This window comes from Lichenostomus cassidix, chromosome 10 (assembly GCF_008360975.1).
Source record: "Lichenostomus cassidix isolate B80296 chromosome 10, HeHo_3.0, whole genome shotgun sequence".
NCBI classification, from domain to species: domain Eukaryota; kingdom Metazoa; phylum Chordata; class Aves; order Passeriformes; family Meliphagidae; genus Lichenostomus; species Lichenostomus cassidix.
Window position 1 is genome coordinate 19,969,139 of NC_139491.1, and position 27,762 is coordinate 19,996,900.

General features: G+C 51.7%; 3 protein-coding genes across 4 annotated transcripts in view; 1 reads left to right on the top strand and 2 right to left on the bottom strand.

The window, feature by feature from the left end:
* Nucleotides 1-4,744, bottom strand: part of DUOX2 (dual oxidase 2) — a 27,177-nt gene extending 22,433 nt beyond the window's left edge. Inside the window, exon 1 of the mRNA XM_085071167.1 lies at nucleotides 4,363-4,744. The gene's annotated coding sequence lies outside the window, so the exon portion shown is untranslated. The remainder of the gene's footprint in view (nucleotides 1-4,362) is intronic.
* The window catches only part of DUOXA2 (dual oxidase maturation factor 2), a 7,588-nt gene extending 422 nt beyond the window's left edge, over nucleotides 1-7,166 (top strand). The window contains exons 2-8 of the mRNA XM_085071171.1: nucleotides 684-759; nucleotides 2,153-2,316; nucleotides 2,458-2,515; nucleotides 4,742-4,876; nucleotides 5,054-5,267; nucleotides 6,362-6,576; nucleotides 6,973-7,166. Coding sequence (XP_084927297.1) covers nucleotides 2,170-2,316; nucleotides 2,458-2,515; nucleotides 4,742-4,876; nucleotides 5,054-5,267; nucleotides 6,362-6,576; nucleotides 6,973-7,166 — 963 coding nt within the window. The 5' untranslated portion in view covers nucleotides 684-759; nucleotides 2,153-2,169. The remainder of the gene's footprint in view (nucleotides 1-683; nucleotides 760-2,152; nucleotides 2,317-2,457; nucleotides 2,516-4,741; nucleotides 4,877-5,053; nucleotides 5,268-6,361; nucleotides 6,577-6,972) is intronic.
* A 3,241-nt stretch (nucleotides 7,167-10,407) lies between these two features.
* Nucleotides 10,408-19,432, bottom strand: LOC146432951 (dual oxidase maturation factor 1-like). Of its 2 annotated transcripts, none has more exons than XM_085071188.1 (7): nucleotides 17,869-19,432; nucleotides 16,949-17,112; nucleotides 15,996-16,053; nucleotides 15,291-15,425; nucleotides 14,934-15,147; nucleotides 12,158-12,372; nucleotides 10,408-11,526 (listed from the first exon to the last, which is right to left on the bottom strand). In XM_085071188.1, exons 1-7 carry the CDS (start codon nucleotides 17,975-17,977, stop codon nucleotides 11,318-11,320), a joined length of 1,104 nt encoding a protein of 367 aa, XP_084927314.1. In that variant the 5' UTR covers nucleotides 17,978-19,432; the 3' UTR covers nucleotides 10,408-11,317. The 2 variants fall into 2 exon arrangements, with proteins under 2 accessions (XP_084927314.1, XP_084927315.1); XM_085071189.1 differs by having other exon boundaries at nucleotides 16,949-17,103; nucleotides 17,869-19,431.
* Nucleotides 19,433-27,762: the final 8,330 nt, after the last annotated feature.

Consider the following 27,762-nt stretch of genomic DNA (forward strand, 5'->3'; position numbering starts at 1 on the left):
AATGGGGTTTCTGTAAGGAGAAACTTCTGGGGTTTGGGCAAATTTTCTGCCTCCTTTGTCTTTCTCTCCTGGAAGTCCAGAATATTTTTAAACATAAGATATATTTTCTATTTATGCTGAATTCTGCTGATCCTTCCTTGAAGATGTTTCAAGTTTTTCCCCACTCCATACACTGTGACAGGGAAACTGCAAGGGCTCTAAGGTCACAGCAGTGCTTCAGCATGGAGGATGCTTTCCAAGGTGCAACAAATTCAGTTTCTCCTACCATGAGCTGTAGGCACCACTTTTCCACTTGAAAGCCGCAAAAATGCCAAAGAGCTGGTCTTATGTGAAGGGCAACCAAGGGAGAAAGATGGGCAGACAGCGAAAGAATTGTTTCCCTGGAAATTCTCTATAAACCATGTCCCAGTAGTTGCAAAGTGTACAGAAATGCAAACATCCCCTGGTGTTGGTTGAAAGTTAAATTTAGATTTAACAAGGCAGCATTCTCCATGTTATGTTCTGGTTTTTATTTTTTTAAGCTGTGAAGAGTTGTGTTTTGGTGAAAGTAGACTTGTAAATATTTCCTTGCTTCATTTTATCTCATAGGAAATTTGGACAAAGATACCAGGAAACAAATTCAATTTAAGCCATTAAGATTTAATCTGTCCTAGGTTAAACTGTTAATTTTTTTTTTCCCCCAGCATCTCTGACTGTTTTGTGGGCATTTTTGCTGGACTTTGGTAGCATCGGGAATCAGCTATAGCTCCTGCTTGCCAGGTAATCATAACACTTGAAGGCTACTCTTCTCCGGGTTTGGCTTTCCAAGGAAATAACCCAAAGCTGTTATTGCAAATTAGCCCCGAAGAAGATTTGTAAGAGCACATGACAGCTCTGTTAGTCTGGAGCAGAGTAAAGATAGAGTCAGGTCCAGATCCATTGTAAAATTCCATGCTCCATTAAACTCTTCACAGTCATTGTCTGGGTTACTGGACAGGAAATTATTCTCAAATCAAATATTGCTTTATGTATTGAAAAGCAATTCAGCTGTCCAAGCAAACTGGTTTATGATAGTTACTGTGATCCCCACTCACTTATAGGGATTTGGGACCAGCTGAATTGCTCTGGGTTGGATCTTACCTAAAAATGTGATTAATACTGTCTTTGGAAAATGAGAATAAAATCACTTGCTCTGTACAGGGACAGAGTAAAATGATGTTCAGTCATGAGTCAGATTAGCTTTGGCATTGCCTGACTTCAGTAAATTTCCCAGGGTACTTACATGCAGAGAGGCTATTAAATAAGCAAAACAAGAGTACTAAGCATGCAATCAGCTTTGGTAGAAAAGATCTAACCTGAGCACAGGGAGAAGGTGTGTAATTGCTAGAACTGGAGTGTCAGAGGGAGTTTGAACTCACGTGTGGGAATAACACACCATGTCATCCTATATAATTCAGCTTCCTTTATCTTTGAGGTGTGCTCACAGTGTCTGTATGTTCTTTGGACTCTCATCCTGGGACTAGGGGCTGCTTCTGGCCCCTCCAGGCCAACAACAGGACTAATCCTCCCTCCTCCTCCTTCACCATATCAGCAACTTCTGGGGAAAAGCTTTTTGGAGGAGATAGCCACGAATGGGAACAGTGGCCTTTGTTCCACTTGGTGGCCCTTGGCTGGGGATAATTTTGCTACTGTGAAATCCATGTTTTCAGGGGTTGCTTGTAATTTTGAAGGAAAATGTTTCTGCCATGGTTACTGGCTTGGGGACTTCCCCTAAGGGTGCACCACAAAGTGGAAAGTTCTGGCTGCACCTGCTGGAGGGAAAGACCTGGCTCCGTCCGGGCAGGAGCTGCTCAACAGGTTCCTGCTCTGGGGCTGCTCCTCACACTGCAGCAGGACAGGGGCTTGTGGTTCCTTGGGCTGCCACAGTCCCTTGGACTGCTGGAGCCCTGCCCCAGGCCCCTCCTCTCCTCACTGAGGGCTTTTGGGTGGCATGTTCTCCTCTGGGGAGTATTTCACCCACCTGTTTCCTTGCAGTGTCACATTTCCTCATCCCTCTGGAGATTCTTTAGGTGAACCTCCCTCGGCTGGTTGCTCCAGAGCTGAACCACCACAGGCTGGAGGCATCTGGGCAGGGCAGTACAGGGTCCCCACTGTGATCAGTTCTCTCCCGCAGGTTCCTGGAGGTTCAGGATGACTCTCTTTGATGGCGTGTACCCCTTCTACCCGCAGCAGAGGAAGGCTGCCGTGTTCAACATCAACACCATCATAGTCATCGTGGTCTTCCTGACACTGGCTTGCAGCTTCTTACTCATCATCCCTGGCATCCGTGGACGGGCGGTGCGTGACCCTGGGAATGGGCAGCTGCTTCCCATGTTCTGGATGCTGGGACCCTCCCAGGCAGCTCTGGGTGAGGCAGGAGGAGAGCCTGGCAGGAGGGGCTATTCCTCCCTGCCTGATGTCCCATCTCTTTCCCTGCAGAGGTTGTATTGGACTCTCCGTGTTCTCCTCAGCCTCTTCGTGGGAGTGGTGATTGTCGGTAAGTGCTGCACAGCCCTCGGGGATGAGCCAGGGGGCAGGATTAAACCCTGGGGCAGGGTCTGTGTCTGGGAAATGTGAGCTGGGAGTCACAGCTGTGGCTTGGTGGAGGCTGATTGGGGGTCTACCTTACCCCTGCTCTGCAAAGCAGTCACACAGCATCCCAAAACGACTTTTCCATCCATGGTGCAGGGGCTGAGGGCACTCAGAGGTGCCCATAGTTACTTCTGTGAGCTTTGCTGGCTGTAACTCGAACAGCCCAAGCTCCATCAGGCTGCACAGCCCCATGATCCTCCGACTTTGTGTGTGACAGCCTCAAAAGCATGGATGAAATGCAAAGAGCAGATTTATTTTCATTACCTGGCCCTCTGGGGGATCCCCAAAGCAGCGCTGGGCAGAGACAGGGAGGGGACAGGCACTACAGGGCTTGGTCCGTGCCAGAGGATGACCAAACCTGCTGTCTTCACCTGTATTTCAGGGATTCATGCAGATGTAATTCAGTGGTGTACTTTGATCTTTCCTGTAGCAGGGCAGGATCTCAAGCCTGTTCAATAGGTGCTTCCTTCTGACCTGTCTAAATACAAGTGTTCCACTTCTTCAACACACAAAGCTAGACAGTGGTTACTGTGATCTATGGGTTTTTCTACACCCCAGTTACACGTTGGTTGAGTTTGTTTACAACCCTCCTCACCAATTTTCCATTATTTCCCCCCACTGTGTGAGCCCTCTTGTTCTGCCTGGGGCTGCAGCCAGGCATGTTTGGAGGATGTGAGGCGCCTTGCAGTGATGTGGAGGGAGCAGGTTGGAATAAAACACAGGCAGGGCAGAGGTTGCAGCAGTAGGAGGAAACCTCCCAAGGAGCAGTTGGAGGAGATGTTGTTGGAGGAGATGAAGGAGCGGATTTAATTCAGTAAAAACTAGGAAATCTTCTGTAGTAACTGATGGTGAAAACCAGGCAGTGGGATTTCCAACTTGGACAGGGCAACAGGATGGGTAAGAAAAGATGTACTGAGCAGATAGAAGATGCCAGGGGGTGAGAGAAACCAGACCTAACCCTAAATTAAAGAAACCCTCCAGCTGTGAAGGACAAGATGCATTACAGGACTGCTCAGAAAGGGATGATGAGGGGAGAGGGATAATGATAATATAAAAGATTCAGCCCTGATTTGACCAGGCACTACAAGTAAGTGGCCAGGCTGGGACCAGCTGCGGGATACATGGACCACCCCAGCATGCAGTTGCCACCCTGGAGATGTTCAGGTTCTGGGAGATGCCACCAGAGCCACCTGAGACCATGGTGCCAGGCTGGAGGTGACAGACGGGTGGAGGTCAGGGCTGACTCCACAGCTGTATCCAGTCCAGTCCCGGAGAGCCATCCAGCACCACCCCCTGACAAGGCTGCAGCCATGCACTGCTTGGGCACACGGGAGGAACGAATTGTTCTGAAGCCAGAGTCAGAGTTTGTCTGGGAGCAGCAGGGCACACTCACCCCTGCAGCCAAAAAACATTCCTGTGGAGCTGCCACTGGATCAGTGCCCTCACAAGTGGATTCAGCAACTGAACTTTTTCTCAGGAAAGTGTTGCTCAGCTCAAGATCAAATCATTGGCTTTATTTTCTCTGCTGGAAAATGAAGCCCACTGCAAAGTGGAAGTGCTTCAGAAAAGCATACCTTGTTCTAAAAAACATATACCAGAAATGCTTCAAATTTTTCTTTCTCTCCCAGCTGGAATGACTGTCTGAGCTGTGATGGCACTTCCCACCCCTCTCCACCATCTCCATTTGACAATGACTTTTACTATTCTCTAATAGTGCAATTTAGGGAGCTGAATGTGTGAAATAAGACTTACCCCTGTGGCTGACGAACAGGCTCATTTCTGAGCCCTGTCCCTGGGTGCTCTGGTGCTTGCCATGGTGGGGAGGTTGCAGGGATGTCCTGGAGAGGATGTCCAAGGAGAAATCAGGTCATGATGTTCACCCCTGGGGATCTGAGCTCCGCTGCTCCCAGATCCAGGGAGTGGATGCTTAGCAAGGGGAGCACTTGAGCTCTGCAGGGTGTGGAAGCTGGTTGGGGCACGTCCTGGTGGCTGAGTCAGCACTCCTGCCCTCCTAACACTCCCTTCCACTGCCATGGTGGGAATGCTGCCACTCACCCTGATTCTCCCCTTGAGCACAGCAAAGCCTGAAACATGGCCCTGCTTTAACCCCAGCTTTATTTTTTCCTGGTAGTTGTCCAGTTCACAGGGGATTGGGAGACTGGCTGGGTGCAAGCAAACACCTCCTACAAGTCCTTCAGCCCCGTCCAGGTGAACGTGGACATTGGACTGCACATCGGCCTGGCTGGGGTGAACATCACACTCACGGGTGAGTCTGACATCCCCATCTGGAGCTCTGGAGTGACCATGGCCTCAGGAGGCCTCCAGCTGCTGTGTAGGGGCCCTTGGTCTATCTGGAGGCCCCTGGGACCCTGCTGTGCCCATGCTCCTGGCTGGCAGTGCTCATGTGCTGGCACAGCAGGATCTCCGCATGTCCCTCCTGCAGGAAACCCAGTGAGCCAGATCAGTGAGACCATCAACTACAATGAGCACTTTCCCTGGAACTTCGGAGCGGATTATGACCGCAGCTACAGCGAGGGGCTGGACAAGGGGCTGCCCAGCCCCATCCTCTACGTGGCAGAGAAGTTCAGCACACAGAGCCCCTGCGCCGTGCACAGGCAGTACCGCATTGCTGGCCACTATGCCTCGGCCATGCTCTGGTGAGCTCTCCTGTCGTTGTGAGCCCTTCTGTCCTGTTGCAGGCACAGGAGATGCAGGGATGCAAAGGGCTCAGCTGCCTTTCCCTTAGGCCTCTGAGATGGGTGGGATTGCATCCTACGAGAAGGGAAGCTGTGTGCATAGAAGGGTCGCTGCCAGGCACTGTAGACACTTTGGGATGAGCAGAGAGGAAGTCCTGGTTCTCTCTGCTGGACAAATCCACCAGGGCTGGAAACAGGAGAGAGGAACATGGTGCAGGTCCTTGCTGTGATGTGGTGATGATGGCAGAAGTCCAACACCATGGATGGAGTTGAAGCTGCTGTCCTTGGTTGTCCAGAGAGACCCTTGGACACATGAAGAACTCTCCAACCCCACCCGTGAGTGTATTTGGTACCTGGAAGTGGGATCAGGTGAGGAAAAGATGCTGCTGCTGTTAATGTGGAGTTGATCTTGACTCTTTGGCAAGGTCAGAAATACATTACTGCCCACTTGGGCTGGGGGAGAGCTGGTCCCCAGCTGTCAGGAGATGGTCCCTTCCAAAACATGTTGGCCATCAAGGGCCATTGCAGTGCAGTTCTCCCGGCTTGGTGTTTGACAGTAGAGACACAGAAACTAGGGAAGGAGCCTGGTGATGCCATGGAGCAAGAGCTCCTGGTCCACAGCTTCCCCTGTAGCCCAACTCCTCAGCAAGTGCAGAGCTACTGCAAATGACCTTTGCCTGCTCCTGCATTATCTCAGTCTGGGTGCTGCTCTCAGGGTCTGCACTGCCCCTCATGTGGAAGGGCAGGGAACTAGGATGGTCCAGAGACACTGAGTGGGCTGGTGCAGATGCCTTGAGGCTGGTATTGTCTGTGGGCTGAGCAATGCAAAGAAGAAATCTGTGTTTCTACCTTCTGGGTGCAGCAGTGTGAGCCTTGAATATCTGCTTGCTCAGCCTGGGGATTAGGAATTGTTTCTGCCTGCCCACAGAGCTTCTCCACCTCATACGGTGTTCTCTGGAGCCCAGACTCCTCCTCCCACATGGAAATCCTCACATAGAGCATCCTGATCCATGGCACTCACACCCACTCGTCTGTTGGTCTTCTCTTGTGTCCAGGGTAGCCTTTTGCACATGGATCATTTCCAACATTCTCTTCTCTATGCCTGTCCTCATTTATGGAGGATACATGCTTCTGGTCACGGGAGCCTTCATGATCTTCTCACTGCTTTCATTCTCCACTGTGAGGAACAACCCGATGTGCCTGATCCAGATTGGGACCAAGACCCTGCACGTAGCCTATGGGGGATCTTTCTGGCTCATGCTGGCGATTGGTAAGAACATCAGGGTGCCCCGGGTCACATCTGGCTGTACAAGAGTCCCAGTGCTTCCCTCCCAAGTGGGAAGTACAGCTCCCCAGAGCCTCGGCCTTGGCAAAGCAGATCCTGGCAGAGATGAGGAGAGGGATAGGAAAAGAGGGAACGCCATGCTCATCTCAAGGGCAGTGGAGGGATTTATAGTTCCTGAGGTGCAAAGACATTGGGATCACTTGCTTGGGTTTTCAGACCTGTGCCTGGGTTCTAAGATGCTCAGAACAGCTCATACAATAGAAGGCCACCTTCCATAAGCAAAGGCATTGTTCTCTGGCAGAGGACCATCCGAGGAGAGCGGTGGGGTGGGGACAGTGCTGGAGTGACAGGAACCCAATCAGAGAGCATGTTTGTTTCCAGGCCTGCTCTGTTTTGTGGCTGGGATCACCATTGTTGCAATGCACCACCTCAATTTGGACCTGCTGAAAGCTTTCTTTAATCTACGTGAGGACAAAGCAGAGGGGTACCAGGAAATGTCTGAGGTGTTCGTCAACCCTCATTTTGTACACAAGGGCCTGTCTCCTTCTCAGCCTTCTGAAATCAACAGCGTCTAGAGGAAAGTTCTCACTCCTTCCCTGAAGGTGCATCCAAATGGGCAGAACACAAACTCTTCCTGATGACCCCAGAGACCCATTTCCTCATCCAACTGCCTTTGAAATCTGCATTGGGTAGAACCTTGTTGGGATGTATTTTCACAGACTGTATCTCCCTGATGGTGCCCTCTGCAAGGGGCAGGCTGTGCTGGCCAGCTGCCATCGGAGCAGCTCACAGCCCCAGAGACTTGAGCTGCACACTCACCTGGGGATCCCTGTCCCAGGAGGAATGCCCTTCCTGCTCCATGCCCTGCCATGGCACAGTGCAGGGATTCTCCAATGGTCTGTTCCCACTGAAACTGCGAAACAGTTCATGAGTGACATTTCTCGCTGGGACCGCCTGCCACTCCAAACCTGCTCATTTCTTTCCCAGACACGACATTTTGTGGTTTTGGTGTATCCAGGAAAGCCAGATACAGATCCAGTTTCTGCAGGCTGGATGCTGCGGGAGCTGAAATAAAAAAAACTGCTCCAGAAACAGACTGAGTATGTCTTTGTACCACAGAGTTTGCTGTGGGGGATGTGGTGATGTGATTCTTTTCACTTTCAGATTTGGCCTTTATTAGACAAAATTATAACCTAGTGTAGGCCAAAAAGATGCCATAAGAAAGGAAGGAGACTGAAGAATGAAGTTATTCTTGTCCAGCTGGAGCACACTTGGACTGGCTGGGCAGCAGGGGAGGGAGGGGAATCTGTCCCTCCAACCCTGGGTCCACCAGCAGAAGGACACGGAGCTGTAGTGAGTCCAGAGGAGGCCATGGAGATGGTCCAAGGGCTGGAGCCCCTCTGCTCTGGAGCCAGGCTGGGAGAGCTGGGGGTGTTCAGCTGTAGAAGAGAAGGCTCTGGGGAGACCTCAGAGCCTCTTCCAGTGCCTAAAGGAGCTCCAAGAGAGCTGGAGAGGGACTTCAAACAAGGCCCTGGAATGACAGACAAGGGGAATGGCTTCCCATTGCCAGAGGGCAGGGATAGATGGAATATTGGGAAGAAATTGTTCCCTGTGAGAATGGTGAGGCCCTGGCACAGGTTGCCCAGAGAAGATGTGGCTGCACCATCCCTGGAAGCATTACAGGCCACGTTGGACAGAGTAACCTTGTCTAGTGGAAGGTGTCCCTGCCCATGGCAGGGGGTGGAATGAGGTGAGCCTTAAGGTCCCTTCCAACCCAAACTATTCTGGGATTGTATATCTGAATGCTGGAAACCTGAGCACTTTCATTCCAAATTTGACTTTTCTTTCTCAGAAAAGACCCTTGCTGTTAAGTTACCCATTTCTGTCAGATATTTGTGTGTCACTAATGTGGTTTGTTCTGTGCAGGAATTATTTTCAATAAAACTTTACTAAAACCCCTCTCCTTTGAACCACTGTAGATATTTGGGGGTCTGGTTTCCTAAGAAGGGGCCACGGGGCACATCTGAAGGTCATTTCTGGCAAGCCCCCAGCAGCAGCATCCTTCCCATGGGGATGATGCTCCTAAGGAAGGACAAGTCTCGATGGCACATTTCAAGGTCAGCCACTCAGAAATCTTTGTCATGAGGAGCTGTGAGGAGGTAGGAGAGCCTCAAAAGGACTTTTTAACTAGCTGAGTGCTGGGACTAAAGCTGTAGGATTAAACCACCAAAAGTCCCTTAGGAAAAGGACGATCCTTCCCTGAGAATTTCTTGCATCCTGACACATCAGGTCTGAAGGCATTGAAGGGAAGATGGTACAGCCACCCACAACATTTTGCAGCTGGTGTGGGACAGATCCCACGACCTGAAGACACAAGAGGCTGGGGGGTTTCCCAGCCTTTTGTTCATTGCATCTGGCTCTCTCCAGCTTCATCTCCTGCTTTATGGTATGATTCCCACCCAAGAGCATCCTCACCAGAAAGAAAACTTTGTCCTCTTATATCAGACATAAAGAACCATGAACCCAAATAAACAAAACATAAATAAAATTTTATCTGTTTGAAGCACCAAGACACTAGATCTCTGTGTGTCTTGTCTGCTTCCTAGCAAGCACATGATAGCCAGGATTTCTTCAGCAGTTTTTGTATGGGGCCAGCTGAGCTGTAACAGTGACATGATGGGGGATGCAAAGAATGCTTCATGCACTGCAGTGGCAGGTCAGGACAGATGGGACTGGGTGTGCCACGGGGACTGGCCACCTGCAAGAACATTTCCAGGTGGAGGAGTTCTTCCTTTGGCACCACACTGAGGGGCACACAAAGGGCCATTGCTTGGGAGTGATTATTTTGCCTCACTAGGTCGCAGCAGCTACTTCACTTGCCCTTTAAAAGCTGTGGTTGAGCAGCCCCCGGATTGTGCTGCAGCAAGTCCCACCTCCTCCCTCCACTGCAGCTTCCAGCTCAGTTTCCTGTCTGGACTTAGGTCAGACAGGTCTTGTTGCTGGACAACAAGAGGTAAAATAATCACCACTAAATCCCTGGCTCCTTGTCCAGGTGGACTCTGTCCCCACAGTGTCCAGAGAATCTGGCATCCAGCTGGAGTTAATGCCAGCAATGGAACAAACACTGTGAGCATCTCAAGGAGCACAGCCTGAGGCTCTGCAAGGACTGTGGTCCCCTGCCCTGGTGGCACCCATCATGGAATCCGGCAGGCAACCACTGCCCTGCTCCCCAGGCAGGAACACATCAGGGAAAGGTTTATGAGGCCTGACTTTCAATTGACTAAATCAAAGGGGTTTGTTGAACTTTAGATCTAGTCCATCCATAGGTTGAAGCATCTCCTGATAGATGTTATTGGGAACATCCTGGCTGAGATCTCCCAAGCCTAAGGAGTTCAGCTCCAAACCCTATTGGGTCCTCTCGGTTCTCACTGAAGGTTCTTTCCACTGGAATGGGATGGGAGAGCATGCCACGGCTGAGCTTGTACTGAGGGCCTGAGCTCCCCTGAGGGCCTGGCCCATGGTGGTTCCTCTGCAAACCTTTCCACAAGGCTGGCGATTGCTCCCATCAAACCTCCCACATGCCCAGGGGCATGCCAAGAACTAAAGTCTTCCCATATTTCCTCTGCTTGTTTGCTGGGGATATTCCAATACCCTATTTAGGGCGCACTGACTAGACTTCATTGCCCTGCACTGGCTGGCTGTGGTCAGGTGCCCCATTCTAGACTACAAACAGGCTCTGCCTTTTCTTTATCCCCTCCCTGTGGCTGCCATGTCACAGCAACAGTTCTCAGAGGAACACCTCTATCAACAGACAAGTGAAAGACTAGGTCAAACTTATTTTACTGAGACAGAAGGGAAAAGAAGTGAGCACAAAACAGAAAAAAACTTGGTGACTCTAAGAGAGGTGAAGGGGTGCAAAGCTGAAGTGTGTGTCCTCCCTTCCTGTGTGGGCAAGGGTCCTGCTGACTGCCAGCAGTCAGGAGTGGGTGGCTGCCTTGGACATGGAGAATTTCAATGTCTCTTGCCCCTGACATGAATATTTCCACAGCTGAGCAGGAGGAACCCAGACTGGAGGTGCTGCTCACCTCTCCCTAATTGGTTATAGCTCATCTCCAAGGCACTGTTGCACCTCTGTTCCCACCTCCTCCTCTCCTTCCTTCCCCCCATGTCTGGTACCTTCAGCATCCTACTAAATCGTGGTCCTCCTTACCATCCTGCTCTTCATCCCATATCAAGAGGAGGTCCTGGGTACAGAGCACCCTGGGGACAGCAGCTCCATCTGCACTTCCTGAATGCTGATGGGAAGAGCATCCAAGGGCGGGGCGACTTTTTGAGGGTCTGCAGGGTGAGTGGGCTGTTGTGGAGGCTCTACTTCTCCTTTGGTTCATATCTATGAGTCTGCAGTTTCTTGGTTTCTCCCCAGTTTCTTCTGATTTAATCTCTGTATCCTGGGGAACACTCAGGGTTTGTTGGCATGGACTGAGGGGCAGGGCAGTAACCCAGTGCCTGGAACTGGACAGTCAGGAATTGGGAGTGGATTCTCTTCACCACAAAAGTTAAAAAAAAAAAAGCGAAAAAACCCCAAACTGTTGCATTAGAGACATCTTTTCAGATTTGGATATTCTCATCACCTGGCTCTTGTCATGTCTCTTCCCACCTGGGCTCCTGATGGATCTGGTGATTTCAGGAGCAGCATCTCCAGGCCTTACCCTGCCACCCCTGTGCCTCAGAGGTGGGTGGCTGTCACCTGGCAGAGCTCGCCCAGGGAGACCATGAGCATGTCCTGCGCAGAGCAGCTGGGCTCAGCTGGCAGGCAGGACTTGTCCCACACTTCCTCTTCACTGCTCTTGTCTAGGCTAAAGATGAGCTTCAGCTTCTCTGGCTGCACGGAGTTGAGGATGATGATGCCCAGCCCCAGGACCAGGCACAGCAGTCCTGCAAATGCACAGGGACACACAGTGACACAACTGGAGGAGTCCTGCTGGGTCCCAGCTCCATCCAGACCCAGCTGGACACCAGGGACATGTGGCATCACCCAGCAGGTCAGGGAAGGTGTTGATTTGCCTTTCCCCATCTCAATTCTAGCATCACTTTGGGCTCCCCAGTACAAAAAGAGAGGTCAGTGAACTGGGGCAGAGAACTGGGGCTGGAGTCCACCACAGACAGGGAAAGGCTGGAGGACCTGGGCTTGTTTGGCCTGAAAAAGAGGAGTATCCAGGGGGAATTAATTACCATCTGCTACTGGAAAAGGGTTGGTATTCCTGGAGGTGGATGTTGTAACATGGAAAATTTTGGTTTGATCAAAGGAAACAATTGCTACCCAGATGTGGGGCAGGTCCTGAAAGGCAGGGGGAATCTCTATCCAGCAGGTAAATTCAGGCATTCAAATCTCTTGACTGTTCATCTCTTTTTCTCCCCAAACTTGATAATTCTAATCTAAAATCTTCTAACCCAGAATTATCATTTTCTGTGACCAGACATGGAGAAAGAAGGGATGAGGCACTGTTGGGGCATCATCTCTGAAGAGATGGAGAAGAAAAGCCCTGGGAGCAAGCTGAGCACTCACCTGTCGCTAACGTCAGCCAAAAGGATTCACCATAGTCTGTTCTCAAGGAAACTGGGCCGAACTGGATGGGGCACTTCAGGGAGTTCCTCGCAGAGAGGAAGCAGAGCAGCGAGAGGTGGATCAGTGCAGCAGTGAGCAGAAGCATGTAGCCACCATAGAGCAGGGTGGACATGGAGAAGAGCAGGATGGAAATGAGCCATGTGCAAAAGGCCAGCCTGAAAAAGGACCACAAAACAGAGCAAAAAACATCAGGCTTAGAGTATCTACTCAGGGTCTCCTCTCCCCATCCCAATGGAGGGATAAAGCCCTGGGCAACTTGGTCTAGCTGGCCTTGCTTCAGCAGGTAGCTGGACAACCTGATCTAATGAGGTCCCTTACAACCCAAACAATTCTGTAATGTCAAAAATGGTGGAGCTGTGGGACAGATACCACAGCAGTGGAGAGGGATCTCCACACTTGGGAACGTTAAGTCTTGAATTTCCCAAAGTCCCCAAGCGCCTTAGTATGGCTTTGGCATTAACCCTGCCCTGGGTGTGGGACTGGAGTAGAAATCTCTGGAGGCTCCTGTGAGAGACTGAAGTGTTAATGTTTCATAGCTCAAACATTTGGCCATTTGCAGAGGCAGCAGGTTCTTTGCTGGTGCCAGGTTTGAACCCCATGAGGGGGGAAGGAGGGATTCGGGGCATGTGGTGGCAAACCCTCTGATGCGCGTAAGACAGACGACCCACCCCAGAAGGTCTGGGTTTTGAGCCAGATGAGGGAGAAGACTGATAAGAAGCAGGGTAGAGAGTCAGGGTGGCCAACTCTCATGCCAATGTCCTCCCTTACACAACTGCCTCAGCTGGAGAACTCCCCTTCCCTTCCTAGGAAGGTTCCCTTCACACGGGACTTTCCAGTTCCTGTTCACACCTTGGTCTGAGGGTTTTCATCCCTTCTGAAGGAGATCTGGCTCAACGCTGGCTTGAGAGGTGGGGTTATGTCTTAGAAGGGGTCATCAAGGACCCCCAAAGCACCCCCAGACTCTGAGCCCTTCCACAGGAGAAATACACCTGATCCACAGTGTTGCAACAGATCCATAGTGTTACAAAGTGTAAAAGTGTCGTGTACCCCCCCCATGGAAGGTACCTGGTGTTCTCACCTAAACCTGAACCTGAGTTGAACCCTGAGTTTCATAGGACCCCCACCACTGAGAAGAACAGAAGAAAAGGTCAATGGGACACTGTCTGGTTTCACGGGTGGTCATACCTTTTTACTTAATCTGTCTGTCTCTCTCTTTCTCTCTTCCCCCCTTTCCTTCTCTATTTCTTTCTGTCTTTTTCTACCTCATATTTACTGTGACATAAAATCCATACTATTGACTTCAGCATATGGTCTTGTTTGCACATTAATTTGGACAGAGGCATCTCTCTAATAATCGGATCTTAACAGTTCCTCCAAAGTAACTTTTTTCTTGATTCTTGTGATTGTCTGCTACTGGCCACCCCCAGGCAGTTCCCACGTGTTCAGTGGGACAATAGCATCAAGGGACACTTGTTTGGAGAAGTGCACCATGAGCCGTGCCCACACCTGATTCAGCACCTGGAGTGCACCCAGCTGCCTGTCCTACCCTGTGCTTGGGGCTTGGGTTTAGCTCCCGGGGGAAGTGGACCTAACAAATCATTCTGATTCAAAAAAAAAGTAACAAAAAAGAAGTTTTTGTGAACATTTCTGCCTTGAAATACAGGAATGTTTGGGTGGGGATAATTACTTTTCCTGAAAATAAAAAAGAAGATGGGTACAGGGACCTGGAGTCTACATGCATGGGGGAATTGCAAGGCTCACTCTTCCCTGCAGTGCCTTTCCCACCACCTCTGAGACTCATGAGGGTGCTCTGAGATTCCACAATCACAGCACACAAAAGAGCTCTCAGCTTCACACCAAGAGATGAGTTCTGAGCACCGTCTTGATGGTCCCGCCTGCTCCCCTCGGGCAGACCTGTGCCCACTTGGATGTGCAAAAGAAGACCCTTCACAGCAGGTCTTGACTGGGACTCTTTATACTGGGAGAGATCTCGAACTGTGAGCCCCACAGTTGAGTCTGTTTTCCCTCAAATGAAAAATAATTTTTCTCAGACTGCAGTTTTGTACATCAAGGCAGAGGGCACTTAAGAGGAGTCTGGTGACATGGACAAAAGATGCTCCAAGGGCTGGAGTCCCTCTGCTCTGGAGCCAGGCTGGGAGAGCTGGGGGTGTACAGCAAGGAATGGATATTCCAGGGAGACCTCAGAGCCCCTTCCAGTGCCTAAAGGGGCTTCAAGAGAACTGGAGAGGGACTTGGGACAAGGGATGGAGGAACAGGACAAAGGAGAAAGGCTTCAAACTGCCAGAGGGCAGGGGTAAATGGGATATTGAGAAGGAATTGTTCCCTGTGAGGATGGTGAGGCCCTGGCACAGGCTGCTCAGAGCAGATGTGGCTGCCCCATTCCTGGAAATGTTCCAGGTCAGGTTAGGTAGGGCTTGGAGCAGCCTGGGACAGTGGAAGGTGTGTCTTCCCACAGCAGGAGGCTGGAGCAACAGAAGCCTTAAGATCCCTTCCAACCCAAATCACTGTGTGATTCCACAATTCTTTGAATCTATGAAAGGCCAGGAAGCACAAGCACCCCAGATTCTGCAGAAAGCCAAGGCTTTGGCATGGCCTTACAGCAACAAGGGTGGCTCCATCAAGCTCCCTCTGCTGACCCTGGTTCTTTCCAGCTCCCCACCGCGCAGGACAGGGCTGACCCCTTGCGGTAACTCACCACAGAGTGAGGGACGCATAGTGGCCGGCAATGCGATACTGCCTGTGCACGGCGCAGGGGCTCTGTGTGCTGAACTTCTCTGCCACATAGAGGATGGGGCTGGGCAGCCCCTTGTCCAGCCCCTCGCTGTAGCTGCGGTCATAATCCGCTCCGAAGTTCCAGGGAAAGTGCTCATTGTAGTTGATGGTCTCACTGATCTGGTTCACTGGGTTTCCTGCCGGGTGATGAAGACAAAGGACATTTCTCAGCGTTGGAGGCAGCTTCAAGGCTTCCTGGTGTGGAGCTCACAGCCCCAGTATCCAGGTGCACAGGTGCCAAACCTGCACCCAGCCCACTCCTGCGGGGATATGCACTCACCCCTGAGTGTGATGTTCACCCCAGCCAGGCCGATGTGCAGTCCAATGTCCGCGTTCACCTGGACAGGGCTGAAGGACTTGTAGGAGGTGTTTGCTTGCACCCAGCCAGTCTCCCAGTCTCTGGTGAACTGTACAGCTGTGAAGACTTCAGGGGTTAATTACACCCTGGCAGCAAGACAACTGGTGCTGGAAGCATCTGCCAGGATGGTCACCATGGTCTGAGCATTGCCTACCTTATCCCATGGTCAAGGCTGGGCTGTGAGCTCCAAGGGGCAGAAGTCCTGTAGGTTCTTCCCTGATATCAACCCCAACCCATGACCCTGAAAGCCCCACTTGGGTTGGTTTCTCCCCAGCCCTGGTGCAGATCCGAACCCTGGAGTAATTGGGGCTGATGTGTGGGCACTGTCTGGGCACCACTGCTCATCTAAGCACCTGCCAATTTGTCTGAATCCTCTCACAATTAGTGGTGGGCTTTTGGTGACTGCCCTCGATATGCCCACCAGTCTTCAGACTGGAGAGAGATGGGTGCCTGCACCTTCCACCAATTGCTGGAACCAGGTCCCAGACACAAGACATGTGCCTGTCTTCCTCATGAACTCATTCTACAGGCTGGACTTGGCCTTTGACTGATCTATTCACCCACCCCCACCTTTCTCCGCCATGTCTTAGGCATCCATGGGCTTCCCCCCAGGATCCCAGTACTCACTGAGGACCACTGCTCCCACGAAGAGTCCCAACACCAACCGCAGGAACCAGAAGAGTCGCTGCAAAGGGTGAGCAGAGTGGAGGGGCAGGTCTCAGTCAGATTTTGCCATGGGAACCTCAGCACCAAGCATGTAATTTAAAAACATCAGCTGATGAGAAACAGACCTGTCCCTCCCCTGGGGAGCCACCCCATGTGCTTTGTGGGTGGGTGGCATGGGAGACACATGTGGCCGGGGCATCCCTGCCGTGGTGGGGGGGAGGCAGCAGGGAGACCCAGACAGAGCAAGAAGATCAAAACAACCCATTGAAGAAAGCTGTGACATCTCTTTCTCAGGAAGGAGGGTGGAGACATTCTCACTAACAGTCTTCAGCTGGAATTTCCACACTTATGTAAACCTCATGTGTTTGAACGTTTTGACAGCTGGCCATAGCTGGAGACAAAGGGAGTGACTGGGCATTTGTAGAGTGTCCCCTGGGGGACAGAAGCCCCTCAGCCAGCCCTGCTGCAAAACCAGGCACACAATCAGCATCTGACGTGGGTCACAGCAGGATCTGTTGGCGACACAGAGCCCAGTGAGCAGTGCTGGGACATGCCCGGTACACACCTTCTTCTTTTATTGAGGTTTCTGGGAAGGTGGGGTGAGATCTTTGAGCCTCACCCTACTGTTCCACTCCGGTGAATACATTCAGGCTTGTTCACAGAGAAAACCAGCCAAGCTCAGATCTAGCTTCCTCAGAAATCTGGAGTGGTGGAGTTTCGTGTCTCTGGGATGGGTTTTCATGTTGGGATGGGCTGGAGCTCAGCCCCATGGCTCTCTAGAAATCCTAGAGCCCTGGCCATGAACCTGTGGGCAGGTTTGCTCACCAAATCTGTTATTGAGGCTGGGAAGGAGAAGGAAAGTGGGACGCATAGGCAGGAACCAAGGTCTGAACTGCCTCTACCCTTCCACTTACCCCCCTGCCCCGGATCCCTGGCAGGATGATGATGAACATGACCATCATGGAGAGGAAGACAGTGACAATGACAGCCCGGCTGGTGTCAAAGGGGAAGCAGGCATTGGCTCCAGGGTAGAAAGGGTAGGAGCCATTCCACAGTGTCATCCTGCTGCCTGGAAGGACTGGAAATTGGCACCCAGAGAGACAGTGGAGAGAAAATCACATCCACACTTCCACCCCACCCAGCCTTCTCCACAGAACCATCTCCTGCCCCCTTGCCAGAACTCTGCCCAGTTGTCCTGGGCATGGCTGTGTGTGCATCCCAGTGCCTGTGGACACTGCAATCCTACACTGTGCATGCACTGAGGCATCTCCCATGGGAGCTCTCCATCTTCCCACGGTACAGCCCACAGCAAAGCTGGGTCGGAGCCACCATGGTATTTGCTGCAATGCTCAGACTGTCCTCAAAGAAGGACAGTAAGACACACAAACACCGCTGAGCCGCTCACTCCCCTCCTCTGCCTGTTTTTCATCCCTGGAGGTTTTCCTGTGCTCCCACCCTCCCTAGTTCAGCTCTTCATCCAACAGCCTGGCTCCCGCTGTGCTCGGGGCTCTGGGTGAATCACTGCACAAACACAGGCTGAGCCCCATCAGGCTGCTCCTCGCTGACCCCCGACGGAGTTAACTCCTCATCGTCCAAGGAAACGGGAATAACCGGGAGAGGACAGAGAAACTGCCTGCCCGTGGCAGCGGTGTGCCAACCACTCACGAGCCAGCTGTGGGGTGACAGTGGGACGCTGCTTGGGAGACCAAATCTTGATTTTACCACAGCGCTTGATCAACTTTGCCGCTAGGAAAGGGCTGCTCAGCATCCCCCCGGAATAAGGGCAGCAGCAGCACCAGAAACACCCATATCCCCTTCCCCACCCCGAGCCTACCTCCGCTGCGGCCGGCCCCGGGCTGGGAGCTGCGGCGTGCGCCGCGATGTTGCTTGCCCGCGTGCTCGCGCTTCCTCCCAGGGCTGCGGGCGAGGAGCCAGCCTGGCATGGAGCCACGGCTGTGTTTCTCCCAGTGTTTTTTAGAGTGCCCGCCTCCAAAGGTGATTGGATCATCCAAGCTAACCCACAACGGCCAGCCCCTCCGGCACTTCTGCTGAGCCCCAGGGCACGCAGGGCAGCCATAGGCTGGCACACAAAAAGGGTTTGCCTTCTTCTCCTTGACTTTTCCTTCAGAACAGTGAAAAGTCCAGTTCCATACGTCACGAATCCCCTGGAGCTGCCAGGCTCCTCTGGACCCTAGTGGTGGAGAGCAGAGGGCTGCACTGCCTGGTGAAGGCTCCCAGCTGAAATCATCGAGTGCACGCTGTGGCTGCGTGGCTTCCTCGTTGACCCTGCTCCTGACTCCATCCTTGGGGGAGCTTCCCTGGGAAGGTCCTGGCTCAGCTGTAGGTTACTAGGCAAGGTGACACAGTGACTGGCACAGGGGACCAGCAGAAACGCACAGTTCTAAAGGTGCTCCCAGCCCCATTATGCAGAAGATGCTCAGGTTGGTAACCTGGCCATGGCATGGAAATTGAGGAAATTCAAGCTCTTGGGGTTTGCTCTTGTACTTTGGCATTTTGGTTAGCTGAAGAAGGTTGTATTGATGCTGAGAGGGACCAGCGTGGCAGAAATACTCTCCTGACCCGTGTTTGGGGTCTTCCCTCTGAAACTGGCAAAGCCACTGGGTATTTCTTTTTGCATCCTAGTGAATGGGCTGGCTGGGTGCCTACCTCCTTGGCAGAGGGAGGTAAAAACAAGTTTTCACTCAGGCCCAGCAGGAAATAAAGGCATTTTGGGGGCAAAGATTTTGCCATTTCCCCTCAAGTCCCAGACTGGTCCTACCCAATCTGAACACTAAAACCCTCCCCAGGGGTTTTTTAAAAAAAATTAAAGGGTGGCAAGGGTGATGTGGCTGAGGAATGTGTGTACAGAGATGTGCTGTGGGGATGTGGCACCAGCTCAAACTCTGACAGCCTCTGCAAAGTAAAGGGAGACTTCACAGCAAAAGGAGCAGATCCTTAGGGGTGATCACTTGGACACCTGTGGGGCTTTGGTCCTGTTGGAAGGGTGGAAACACCTCTCCCTGCAGTGTGGGAGAGGATAACTGAGGAGGTGGCTGGTAACTGACAGGATAAGATTAATCAAGATGGGGAAGATGCAACCATGTGAAGTGATGTGCGGGGATGAGGGTCTAAACCATCCCCATTGCACTCCCTGGAGCTGGCAAAGGCAGGAGAGGGATGAGCCCTACACGGGCTTGGATAAACCAACATTTGGAGTTTGCCTTCAGAAGAGATTGAGGTATGGTGGTTTGGGGCTGTTCAGACGAGCATCACTAACATGTCCTTTGAGGAGATACCCTATTGCCAAAAATGAAAACAAGGGGAAGGGAGTTCCCCATCTTCTCTAAAGAAGGTGCCTAGCAATACACAGTTGGTGTGCAAGGACATGAAGGGAACTCCCAGAGCTTCTCTGGCTCCCTTATCTCCCCAAAGCAGTGATGGAAATGGGGCGTGATGGTGGCAGTAGGATGCTCTCCTGCCCTGGAGCACTGATGACATCATATCCTGGGAAGTGTGGGAAAACTGCTTGATTAACCCCTCACCCAGCACTCTGCATTTAGGAAGAAGCCATTATTACAACTGGGTGTTCATGGTTTTCCCTCCATTTTGAATTTTAAATTTTCTGTTTATTTCTGCAGGTAGAAAAGGTGTGTATTTCATCACACAGTTTCCAGGGGACATTACACATTTTCCAGGGAGTGTCTTCTCCCACCCTCAGCACCCTGCCCTTGCTGGGGCAGCCCTCTTCCTTGGGCAGCTTCTGCTTCACTCCCTCAGGAAAGATGAATCGCTTGAATAGGGATGAGTCACCTGATCCAGGTCAATGGAGGGAGGTGGGGGAGAGGGGAGCAGCACCCATCACCTCTTGTGCAAGCAGGCATTTAGTGCTGGATCAGCCGACTCTCTTAGGGCTGGATCAGCTGCCTGTTTGATCAGCCGCCTCTCTCAGGACTGCAAAGTGCAGTGGAGGTGTGGGTACATGCCTGGGCAGGGAGGTGATTCTGGGGATGGACCAGGAAGATTTCTGCCTGACCCATTGGATTCAGAGAGACAGATGGGGTGCTTGTGTCCAGGTGTCCCCCTGCCTCATAGCTGTCCCCATCACCCCTCTATCCTCTTCCCTGATAGGGACAATGGTGGGGTTGAGCTGAGGCTCTGATGTGATGAAGCCAATCCTGTGGATCCTTGCCCAGGAATCTTTGCCACAGCTGAATGGCCCATGATGGAGCAGCTTGAAGGGAAGAACAGTAGGAAGGAAGGAGGGAACCCCTCTGATCAGTTCCACCTTGATGAGCAGAGAGCTTGCTGTGGCCTTGGTTTGGCTCTAGATATATTTGCAAGAAAGATCTATTTTTCCAGCTCTATATGGAAGTTACAAATTTTGAGAGAAGGAGAAGGTGTTGCTTCTACTACGCTACACTACACATAGCAGTGGGTTTCATATCTTGTGATGGAGACAGTTCAGGGTCAAGAGAAAGGGCTGCTGGGAGACGGAGGCAGAGCTCAGCAGGAGCCACACATCATCCCAGTGGGAGCTGAAACAGGAAAGGTTTCAGTCACACTTCAAGGGAATCCACATCTCAAAATTGTGTTGAGTGTTCAGCCCTCTGCCCCTTCCAAGAGCCATCGTGCAGGAAAGAGACAAGTCTCTGGACATGGCCTGGACCTTCTGCGGCACATGACAGGAAGAGTATCTTGTTTTGGGTACTTGATCATCTCTACTTCCAGTCCCAAATAGCCCTTTTCAGTTCCTGCCAGTGTTACAGGTTCCATGTGTTCTCAGAGAGCCAGGGCACAGAAACCCAGCTGTCCCATTGCCCTCCCAAATATTTCCATCCCACTCAAGAGACTCTGTGTTTGACCCCATGGGCACTAAAACCTATGTCTGGGTGGGGAAGGGGCTGGGGCTAGGAAGGTCCCACTCTTTCCCCTGCTCTTTCCTGGGGCTGCCCAGCTTGGATGAGGGGCTGCAGGCCCAGCCCTTCTCTGCTGTCCACAGACACTAAGTGCCCCTTCCAAGATGCTCAGCTCTGCAACAGGGGTATGTGGAGGGATCATGCGAGAGTCTAAACTGATAACCTGAAGCCCTGGGAGGTGAGAGGAGAAGGGAAGGATGTCACTTCCCATCTTGCATCTATGTTGCAGGTGTTTCCATCAGAGAGCAAAGGGATTTGCCAGCTCCCACACTGCCTCTCCAGGCTCATCCCAGAGTGTCTCCCTCATCCAACAGAGCTCTTCTGCCCCGGCATGAGTCTCAGGAAGTGCATTAGCTTTGGGATGCATCCCATCAGGGATTTTACTGTCCCAACTTGGGGAACCCTGTCCCCACAGATAACAGCCATTCCTGCCAGTTTGATGTAATCATCATAGAATTGAACTTTTCCCGTCTTTGCTGGGGCTTGTTAATGATGCACTGTGTGGTAATTAGCACGTTCATTCCTGGCTGCAGCTTAGAGAGAAGCTTTCTCTTGTAATCCCTTACGTTAGAGGCCAATTTTAAGCAATAAACATTTTTCCATGGAAACTCCTTTGTCTTATATCTGTCTGCCAGCCTTGGAATCCCTTCACACCATCTGCTGTGGGGTGTGAGCTTCCAGATCTTGGATCAGCAGAGTGAACACTGTGGTGGAAGATCTCCAAGGCAGATTTGGGGTTGGCCAGGTCTCCCATGCACACTCTCTACCACAAGATAGAGTGTCACAAGAGCTGGGTGGCACAAGAGCTTTGATGGATGATGTTCAGCGCTTGTCCCACCCAGTGGTCCTGTCCCACCAAACATCACCCTGGGATGGTGTCTTGCAGTTGGTGACAGTCCTGCTGTGAGTGAGGGGTTGAACTGGTTCAGCAGTCACCCACTAGCATTTACACAAGGCTGAAGGCCCTGTTTCTCCCACCATAGCAGAGCTAGTTCCCTAAAACCTTCCAGGGTATATGTCTCACATCCTTCCAGGGAAAGGACACATGGCAGGGAGCTGGGAAACTGGCCCTTCATGAAAGGATATGGTCTTTTGCGGTCTAGAGCTGCCACACAAATGTTCCCAGGCAAAAGAAACAGAGATCCCCTTGTCCTAAGTCCCAGGTAAGTATTCCCACAAGTCTTCTCTCCCTGCTGGGAGCTCCCTTATCCCTTCCTATGGCACTTGGATCCAGGTCCGGGAGCAGGTTGCTGCCTCCCACACCAGCAGCACAGCCAGGCTGGAGCTGCTTCCTGAGGCCATGCTGGAGGCTGGTATCTCCCTTATCAGTACCCCCACTCTGGACAAGTTTTTGCTGGTTTTGGCTTGAGAGGGGGTACTTGGAACAGGTACAGATTCACTCCTGAAGGCAAAGGTGCTCCTTGGCACATGAGAGGATGGGGGATGTCAACAAGACTGTGGGAACAGTGAGACCAGGAAATGGAAAGAAAGGAGTGTCCTAAGTTCACTCTTTCTATATCCTACCTGGAGTGGGAAGGGGTCTGTATCCACCTCTGTCTACTCCTTCAGGAAGATTTGCCTGAATCACTGCTTGGTTTAGCTTCCCACAGTAGGAATACACCTCAATGTGGTGGTACTGAGCTACACATATTTTATAAAATTCATCAATTCCATGGCAATTCTGCAGCTCTACAATTCCTGGCATAGTCTCAACACTGTACAAGGAGTCCAAAGGTTGGCTGGTGGACATGGCAGGAGCTGGTTTACAACACGTTCCTCTGCAGCACAGTGGGACCACAAGCTGTAACCAGTGCAATTTCCCAGTGTTATGTCAGGTTATCCTTCTTACTGTATTTTATACACCACGAGCCTGAAGAACCAATAAATATATGAATACTTTATTCCTGTTGTAGTCCTTGGCTTCTTAGCCCCATATGGAAGTTAAAAATTAATAGAAACAAATTGAAAATGGCAGTGAGATTGTGTTGGACCATCTCTCACTGCATTCCAGCGCCCTGATGATTTTGGGAGTCCCATGGGGAGGATCCTGTGGCCGGAAGGCTCTCATCCAACCCCATGGCTGGTTTTATCCCTGCTGATCTAGAGCTGTTTCCACTCTATAAAAAAGCTCATTAAAGAATTTGTTGGTCTGTAACCGGTATGATCCCTGTCTCTTGTACCAGGAAGCGGCACTTGATGCACATATGCTGTAAGAACATCTCCTGAGCAGGTTCACATAGAGGACTTTGGGTCAGACACAGCCCTGAGACCTCCCGGACTGGGCAGGTGGGGAACTGTGATTCTGCCAACACAGCAAAGTACCTGTGCCTCTTTCCCTACGTTATTCACAGCAGAACACTCAGGATTTCAAGGCTCCATATTCTGCGGTGTCCACGCTGTAGTTGCTGAAGTACAGCCCACTCCAGTCCAGAGCATGGCCAGGGTGAGCACATCCCTTGGGGGAAGATTTGACTTGGGACCAGCAACACCGGAGTCACTTCATACCCCAGAAGGCTGGGATTTCTCGTGGACTGAGAAACAGGGTGACAACAGTTTCCTCTAAAGACCAGAGCAGTGAGAACAGGCTGGTGTGTCCAGGAAGTTTGGCCGCTTCCCATTTCCAAGTGAAACTGGAGACCTTTTGCTCCAGTGTGAGATGGATAAAAAGGCCCTTATGACAGAATCACAGGATCACTGAGGTTGGAAAAGTTGACTGGGAAGGACCTTCACCATCCATTCGGGTGCCTCAGGGGAAAACCCAGGACCCCAACTCCCTTCCCCCTCCCGGAGTGCACCTCTCCCCGGCTGCGTACTGCAGCTGCTACAGAGGAGCCCAGCTGCCGCAACCTGCCCCGGCTGCTTTTCTGCCGCTGCCTCGGGCTTGTTTCTGTTACACTGTAACCCCGCACCCCTCCCCTGCCGGGATACACTGCGGCTCCTGCCACAGCTGCGGAGTTTCTGCCACCTCTTGCCCGCCACCCCGGGCGAGCCAGGACCTGCCACCCCAGCCGCCGCTCCGAGGTTCTTGCTGCACCCCGCTCCCCCATCCAGCCCGCCCGCTATTCTTCGCTTGAGGGAGAGACGCGACTGAATTCGCGCCACAGCGCCCCCTGCAGCCGCGGGGAAATCATCGCACCTGCCCTGCCTGGCCAGGAGCCAACAGCGCCCCTGCCGGCTGTGACCGTAACTGCACCAACGGGAAGGGTGCCTGGCAGCCCAGAGGAGGCTGTTCTGGGTTTTGGTTTCTGGTTTTGCTTGTTGTTGCTACTGTTGTTGTTGCTTGTTTGCTTCGTTATAAATACTAGTAAAGAACTGTTATTCCTTTCCCCATATCTTTGCGTGAAATCCCTTGATTTCAAAGTTACAATAATTAGGAGGGAAGGAGGATCATATTCTCTATTCCAAGGGAGGTTTTCACCTTCCTTAGCAGATGCCTGTCTTTCAAACCAAGACACAAGCTCTGGACACCCACTTCCTCAGATTGTCCCAGCCTCTGTCCTGTCTGGGTTTACCTTGGTCAGGTCAGGGTTTGATGTCCATATCAGGATAAGAAGAGCTTTCCCTGGGGAAACATGGGGGATGGCAATGGAATTTAGGAGACTATTTCGCTTCCTGATGGCAGCCTGCTTCCCTTTCTGCCTCTTTCCCTTCCTTCCTCACTGCCTGGCTTGTTGGTCTCCTGTGGAAGAGAAGTCTCCAAGCACCTCAGAGGAGAGAGGACCCCAACCTGGGGCCTGATGTCTTTGGGAGGACACAGCAGGAGAGTGTCCTGTGTCAGAATGACAGGGAACACTTCATTAAGCCTGCGACAGCAATGACACCAAGTGGTGGCAGTGGACTTTTACTGACATCCCTCTGAGCCAGCTCCTACTCTGAGTCAGTCCCACAACCGAAGACACAAATGTCAATGGTGAAGGTGACTTGTGTCCATTTTTCTCACTTCACATTCTTTTCCCATCCTTGGTGTCATGCCATGGCCTCAGGTTGTGGAGGAAGCCCAGGAATAGCAACGGTCACAGCTGTCCATGAGTTCTCAGGGCTTTCAAGAATCCATGTTACAGGTCTGAACATTCCAGGGAAGTCATCCCAGTGACCCTGAGGGGTCTCGTTGCATCTCCACTTGTGGTGTGAAGAAACAGCAAGTTCTGCTATGAGCAAGGACTTGAGCCCCAGCAGCAGCATGGAGGGTCATCCTCAAACCAGAGAAGCAACAGGAAAAAAAAACAGAGCTGGGAAAACACTCAAAGTGAAGAATCTGCTCATTTTCTAAGCCTGGGCTCAAAGCTTTGGTCATGGAACCTTACAAAGAGCATGACCTGGTGAGTGACAGGACATTGTGCTAAGCCTGTCCATGCTGTGAGCCTGCAGGTAAGTGTCAGAAAGCTGAATGACAGGGCAGAGCCAGCAAATTGCCAAAAAATGGTGAGCTTCCTCAAAAGCTTTCCTGACCCTCTCAATTTGTAATCTAAATTCAGGAGGGGATGGGGGTTTACGGCTGGAGTAGTTGTTTGCCTGGGAGGGAGAAACACTGGAACAGCCAAGCAGTGGACCCAGTCTTCATACATGGAGGTTTTCAAGCCCTGAGTAACCTGGTCTGAGCCCAGGGCTCACCCTGCTTTGGGTAAATGGCTGGACTAGAGATCTGCTGAGAATTTCCTCCTGTGCTTGTAGGATGGTGTCCAAGGCAGGTGCTGGACACTCAGGGCTCAGGGGAGTCAACGTTGCTCCAGTTTGTGCAGCAGTTCAGAGGAGGAGGATGAAGAGATGCTCCACAGTGGAACATGCACCCCTTCAATGGACCAATGCCATGAAAGGCACGGCCTGCGGAAAACTCATCCATGACAGAGCAGGTACATCTCTCTTGCTTTCAGTTGTTGCTTCCACAAGGCGACTGAGTGTCACCTGCAGCGACAACAGGAAGGAGGAGAGGTGCCTGGCAAAGGGGAGGGGAGGTGCCTTCCCCAGGTGTGAAAATTCTTGGAGGGGTTTGTTTGTTTCCAAAACCTGAATCAAATACTTAAATTAATTGACAATAAATTAACTTATATTCCCCAAAGTGAACCTGTTCTGCCCATGGCAGCAATCACCAAGACACCAGACATGCAGACAAGCAGCTGGATAGGTTCTGGCTGGGTCAGTGGGAGAATGAGGTGTCTCATGGACAGAAAGTTGCTCCTCCTCCAGTGAGCTTGACAGGGTGATCCTATGACACATTGGGTCAGGAACCCCATTAGCCTGTCAGTCCCTCACACTGATGGCTGAGGGGCATCTGGTTTCCTCCAGTGTCAAACACAATCCACAGTGTCATTATTTTTCTTGCTAATAATTAGTTTTAAGCTAACACTTTGCTCCAGCTAATAAAAAGGTGAGCTGGGGGTCACCCACATCCCAGCTCACAAAAGCCAGCCTGGGAAAAAAGTACAAGCTAGAGGAAGGATTTCTGCATGAATGACTGCAGGACAGTGGGAAACCTGTTGAGCAAAGCTGATGGGGTAGGAAACCATTAAGGACTCACAAAGGCAAGAGCTACAGGGGGTGCTACAGGTGGCAGATTCATCAGCAGGTTGTAGAACCTGGGAGGCTCAAGGTGATGCTCTTCCCAGGGGCTGCAGGCAAGGAACAGCTCCAGTGAGGATGAAGAGGCTTCACAGGATCTGAACAATCCTTGAAGGGATAGGAAGCATGGTGGGAAGGTAGGTCTCCTACCATGGCTTTGATCCCTCTACTAGTTACTAGCATCTTCAGATGCTGGATCATCCCTTGGCTTGGTATGACTTGGCTCTGAGGTGCCAGTTTTTCAGAGAAGGGCTCTGCTCCTCTGGGATCAAAAGATCATATTGAATTTATCATCAGAATTGTGGGGAGCAGAGCGTAAAAGTTCATGGTTTCATTTATGACATCACTCTGGGCTCTGCTGTCCAGTTTAGCTCTTCCTGGGAACATCCCCAGGGCCACGGAGATGCTCTGAGGAAAGGCTGAGGCAGTAGCAATTGGGCAGCTGGGAGAAGGCTCAGGGGGAACCTGAGAGCTCCTTCCAGTCGCTAAAGGGGCTCCAAGAGAGCTGGAGAGGGACTTGGGACAAGGGGCTGGAATGACAGGACACAAGGAATGGATTCTCACTGCCAGAGGGCAGGGATAGATGGGATATTGGGAAGGAATTGTTCCCTGTGACAGTAGTGAGGTCCTGGCACAGGTTGGCCAGAGAAGCTGTGGCTGCCCCATCCCTGGAAGTGTCTGGCAGCCATAGGGTGCATCTGTGAGCAGCACTCTCAGAAGGTGCAGAATCAGAATCTGCTCATGGGACTGTTCTATCACCCATTTCAGCCAGCTTCCTCCTCCAGCCACCCTGAACAACAGAGCGTCCCCAGGGCTGCACTTCTGCCCCTGAGTGTTTAACTACATGCACGCGGTGAGGGTGCACCAAGTCATCATCCCAAAGCAGCCTCAAAATCAGACTGAGTGTTTGATGATCAAGGCCAACGAGCCGGCAGTTAACCCCGAAGTGCCACAAGGCCCGGACTCTGACTGAGCCAGAAATCCTACTACTGCCAGGACAAAATTCTCCTGGTAATAGCCCCAGCAAAGAGGGTCATGAAGATGCTCCAGTGGTGAGTGGTGTGATCAGCTCACCCAAGTGTGCTGTTTTGTCATGTCAGCATCTCCTTCAGTGAGCAGAGGCTGCAGGGACTGAATCCAACCCCTCTGAGCTATTGAGAGCTGGGAGCTTCCCTTCACCCTACCCCAAGGTGCTCCCACTCCCTATTCTTCCTGCACAAGCCCTGGGGGTCTGCCTTCCCACCCCCACAGAAAAG

Bases quoted from the DNA above. Each gene is read 5' to 3' on its own strand.
- LOC146432951 (XM_085071188.1), bottom strand. From the start codon at position 17,977: ATGCCAGGCTGGCTCCTCGCCCGCAGCCCTGGGAGGAAGCGCGAGCAC. The intron at 12,373-14,933 runs GTGAGTTACCGC...GTCCTTTTTCAG, and splicing joins TATGCGTCCCTCACTCTGTG to GCTGGCCTTTTGCACATGGC. The intron at 11,527-12,157 runs GTGAGTGCTCAG...GTGCATTTGCAG, and splicing joins TTGGCTGACGTTAGCGACAG to GACTGCTGTGCCTGGTCCTG.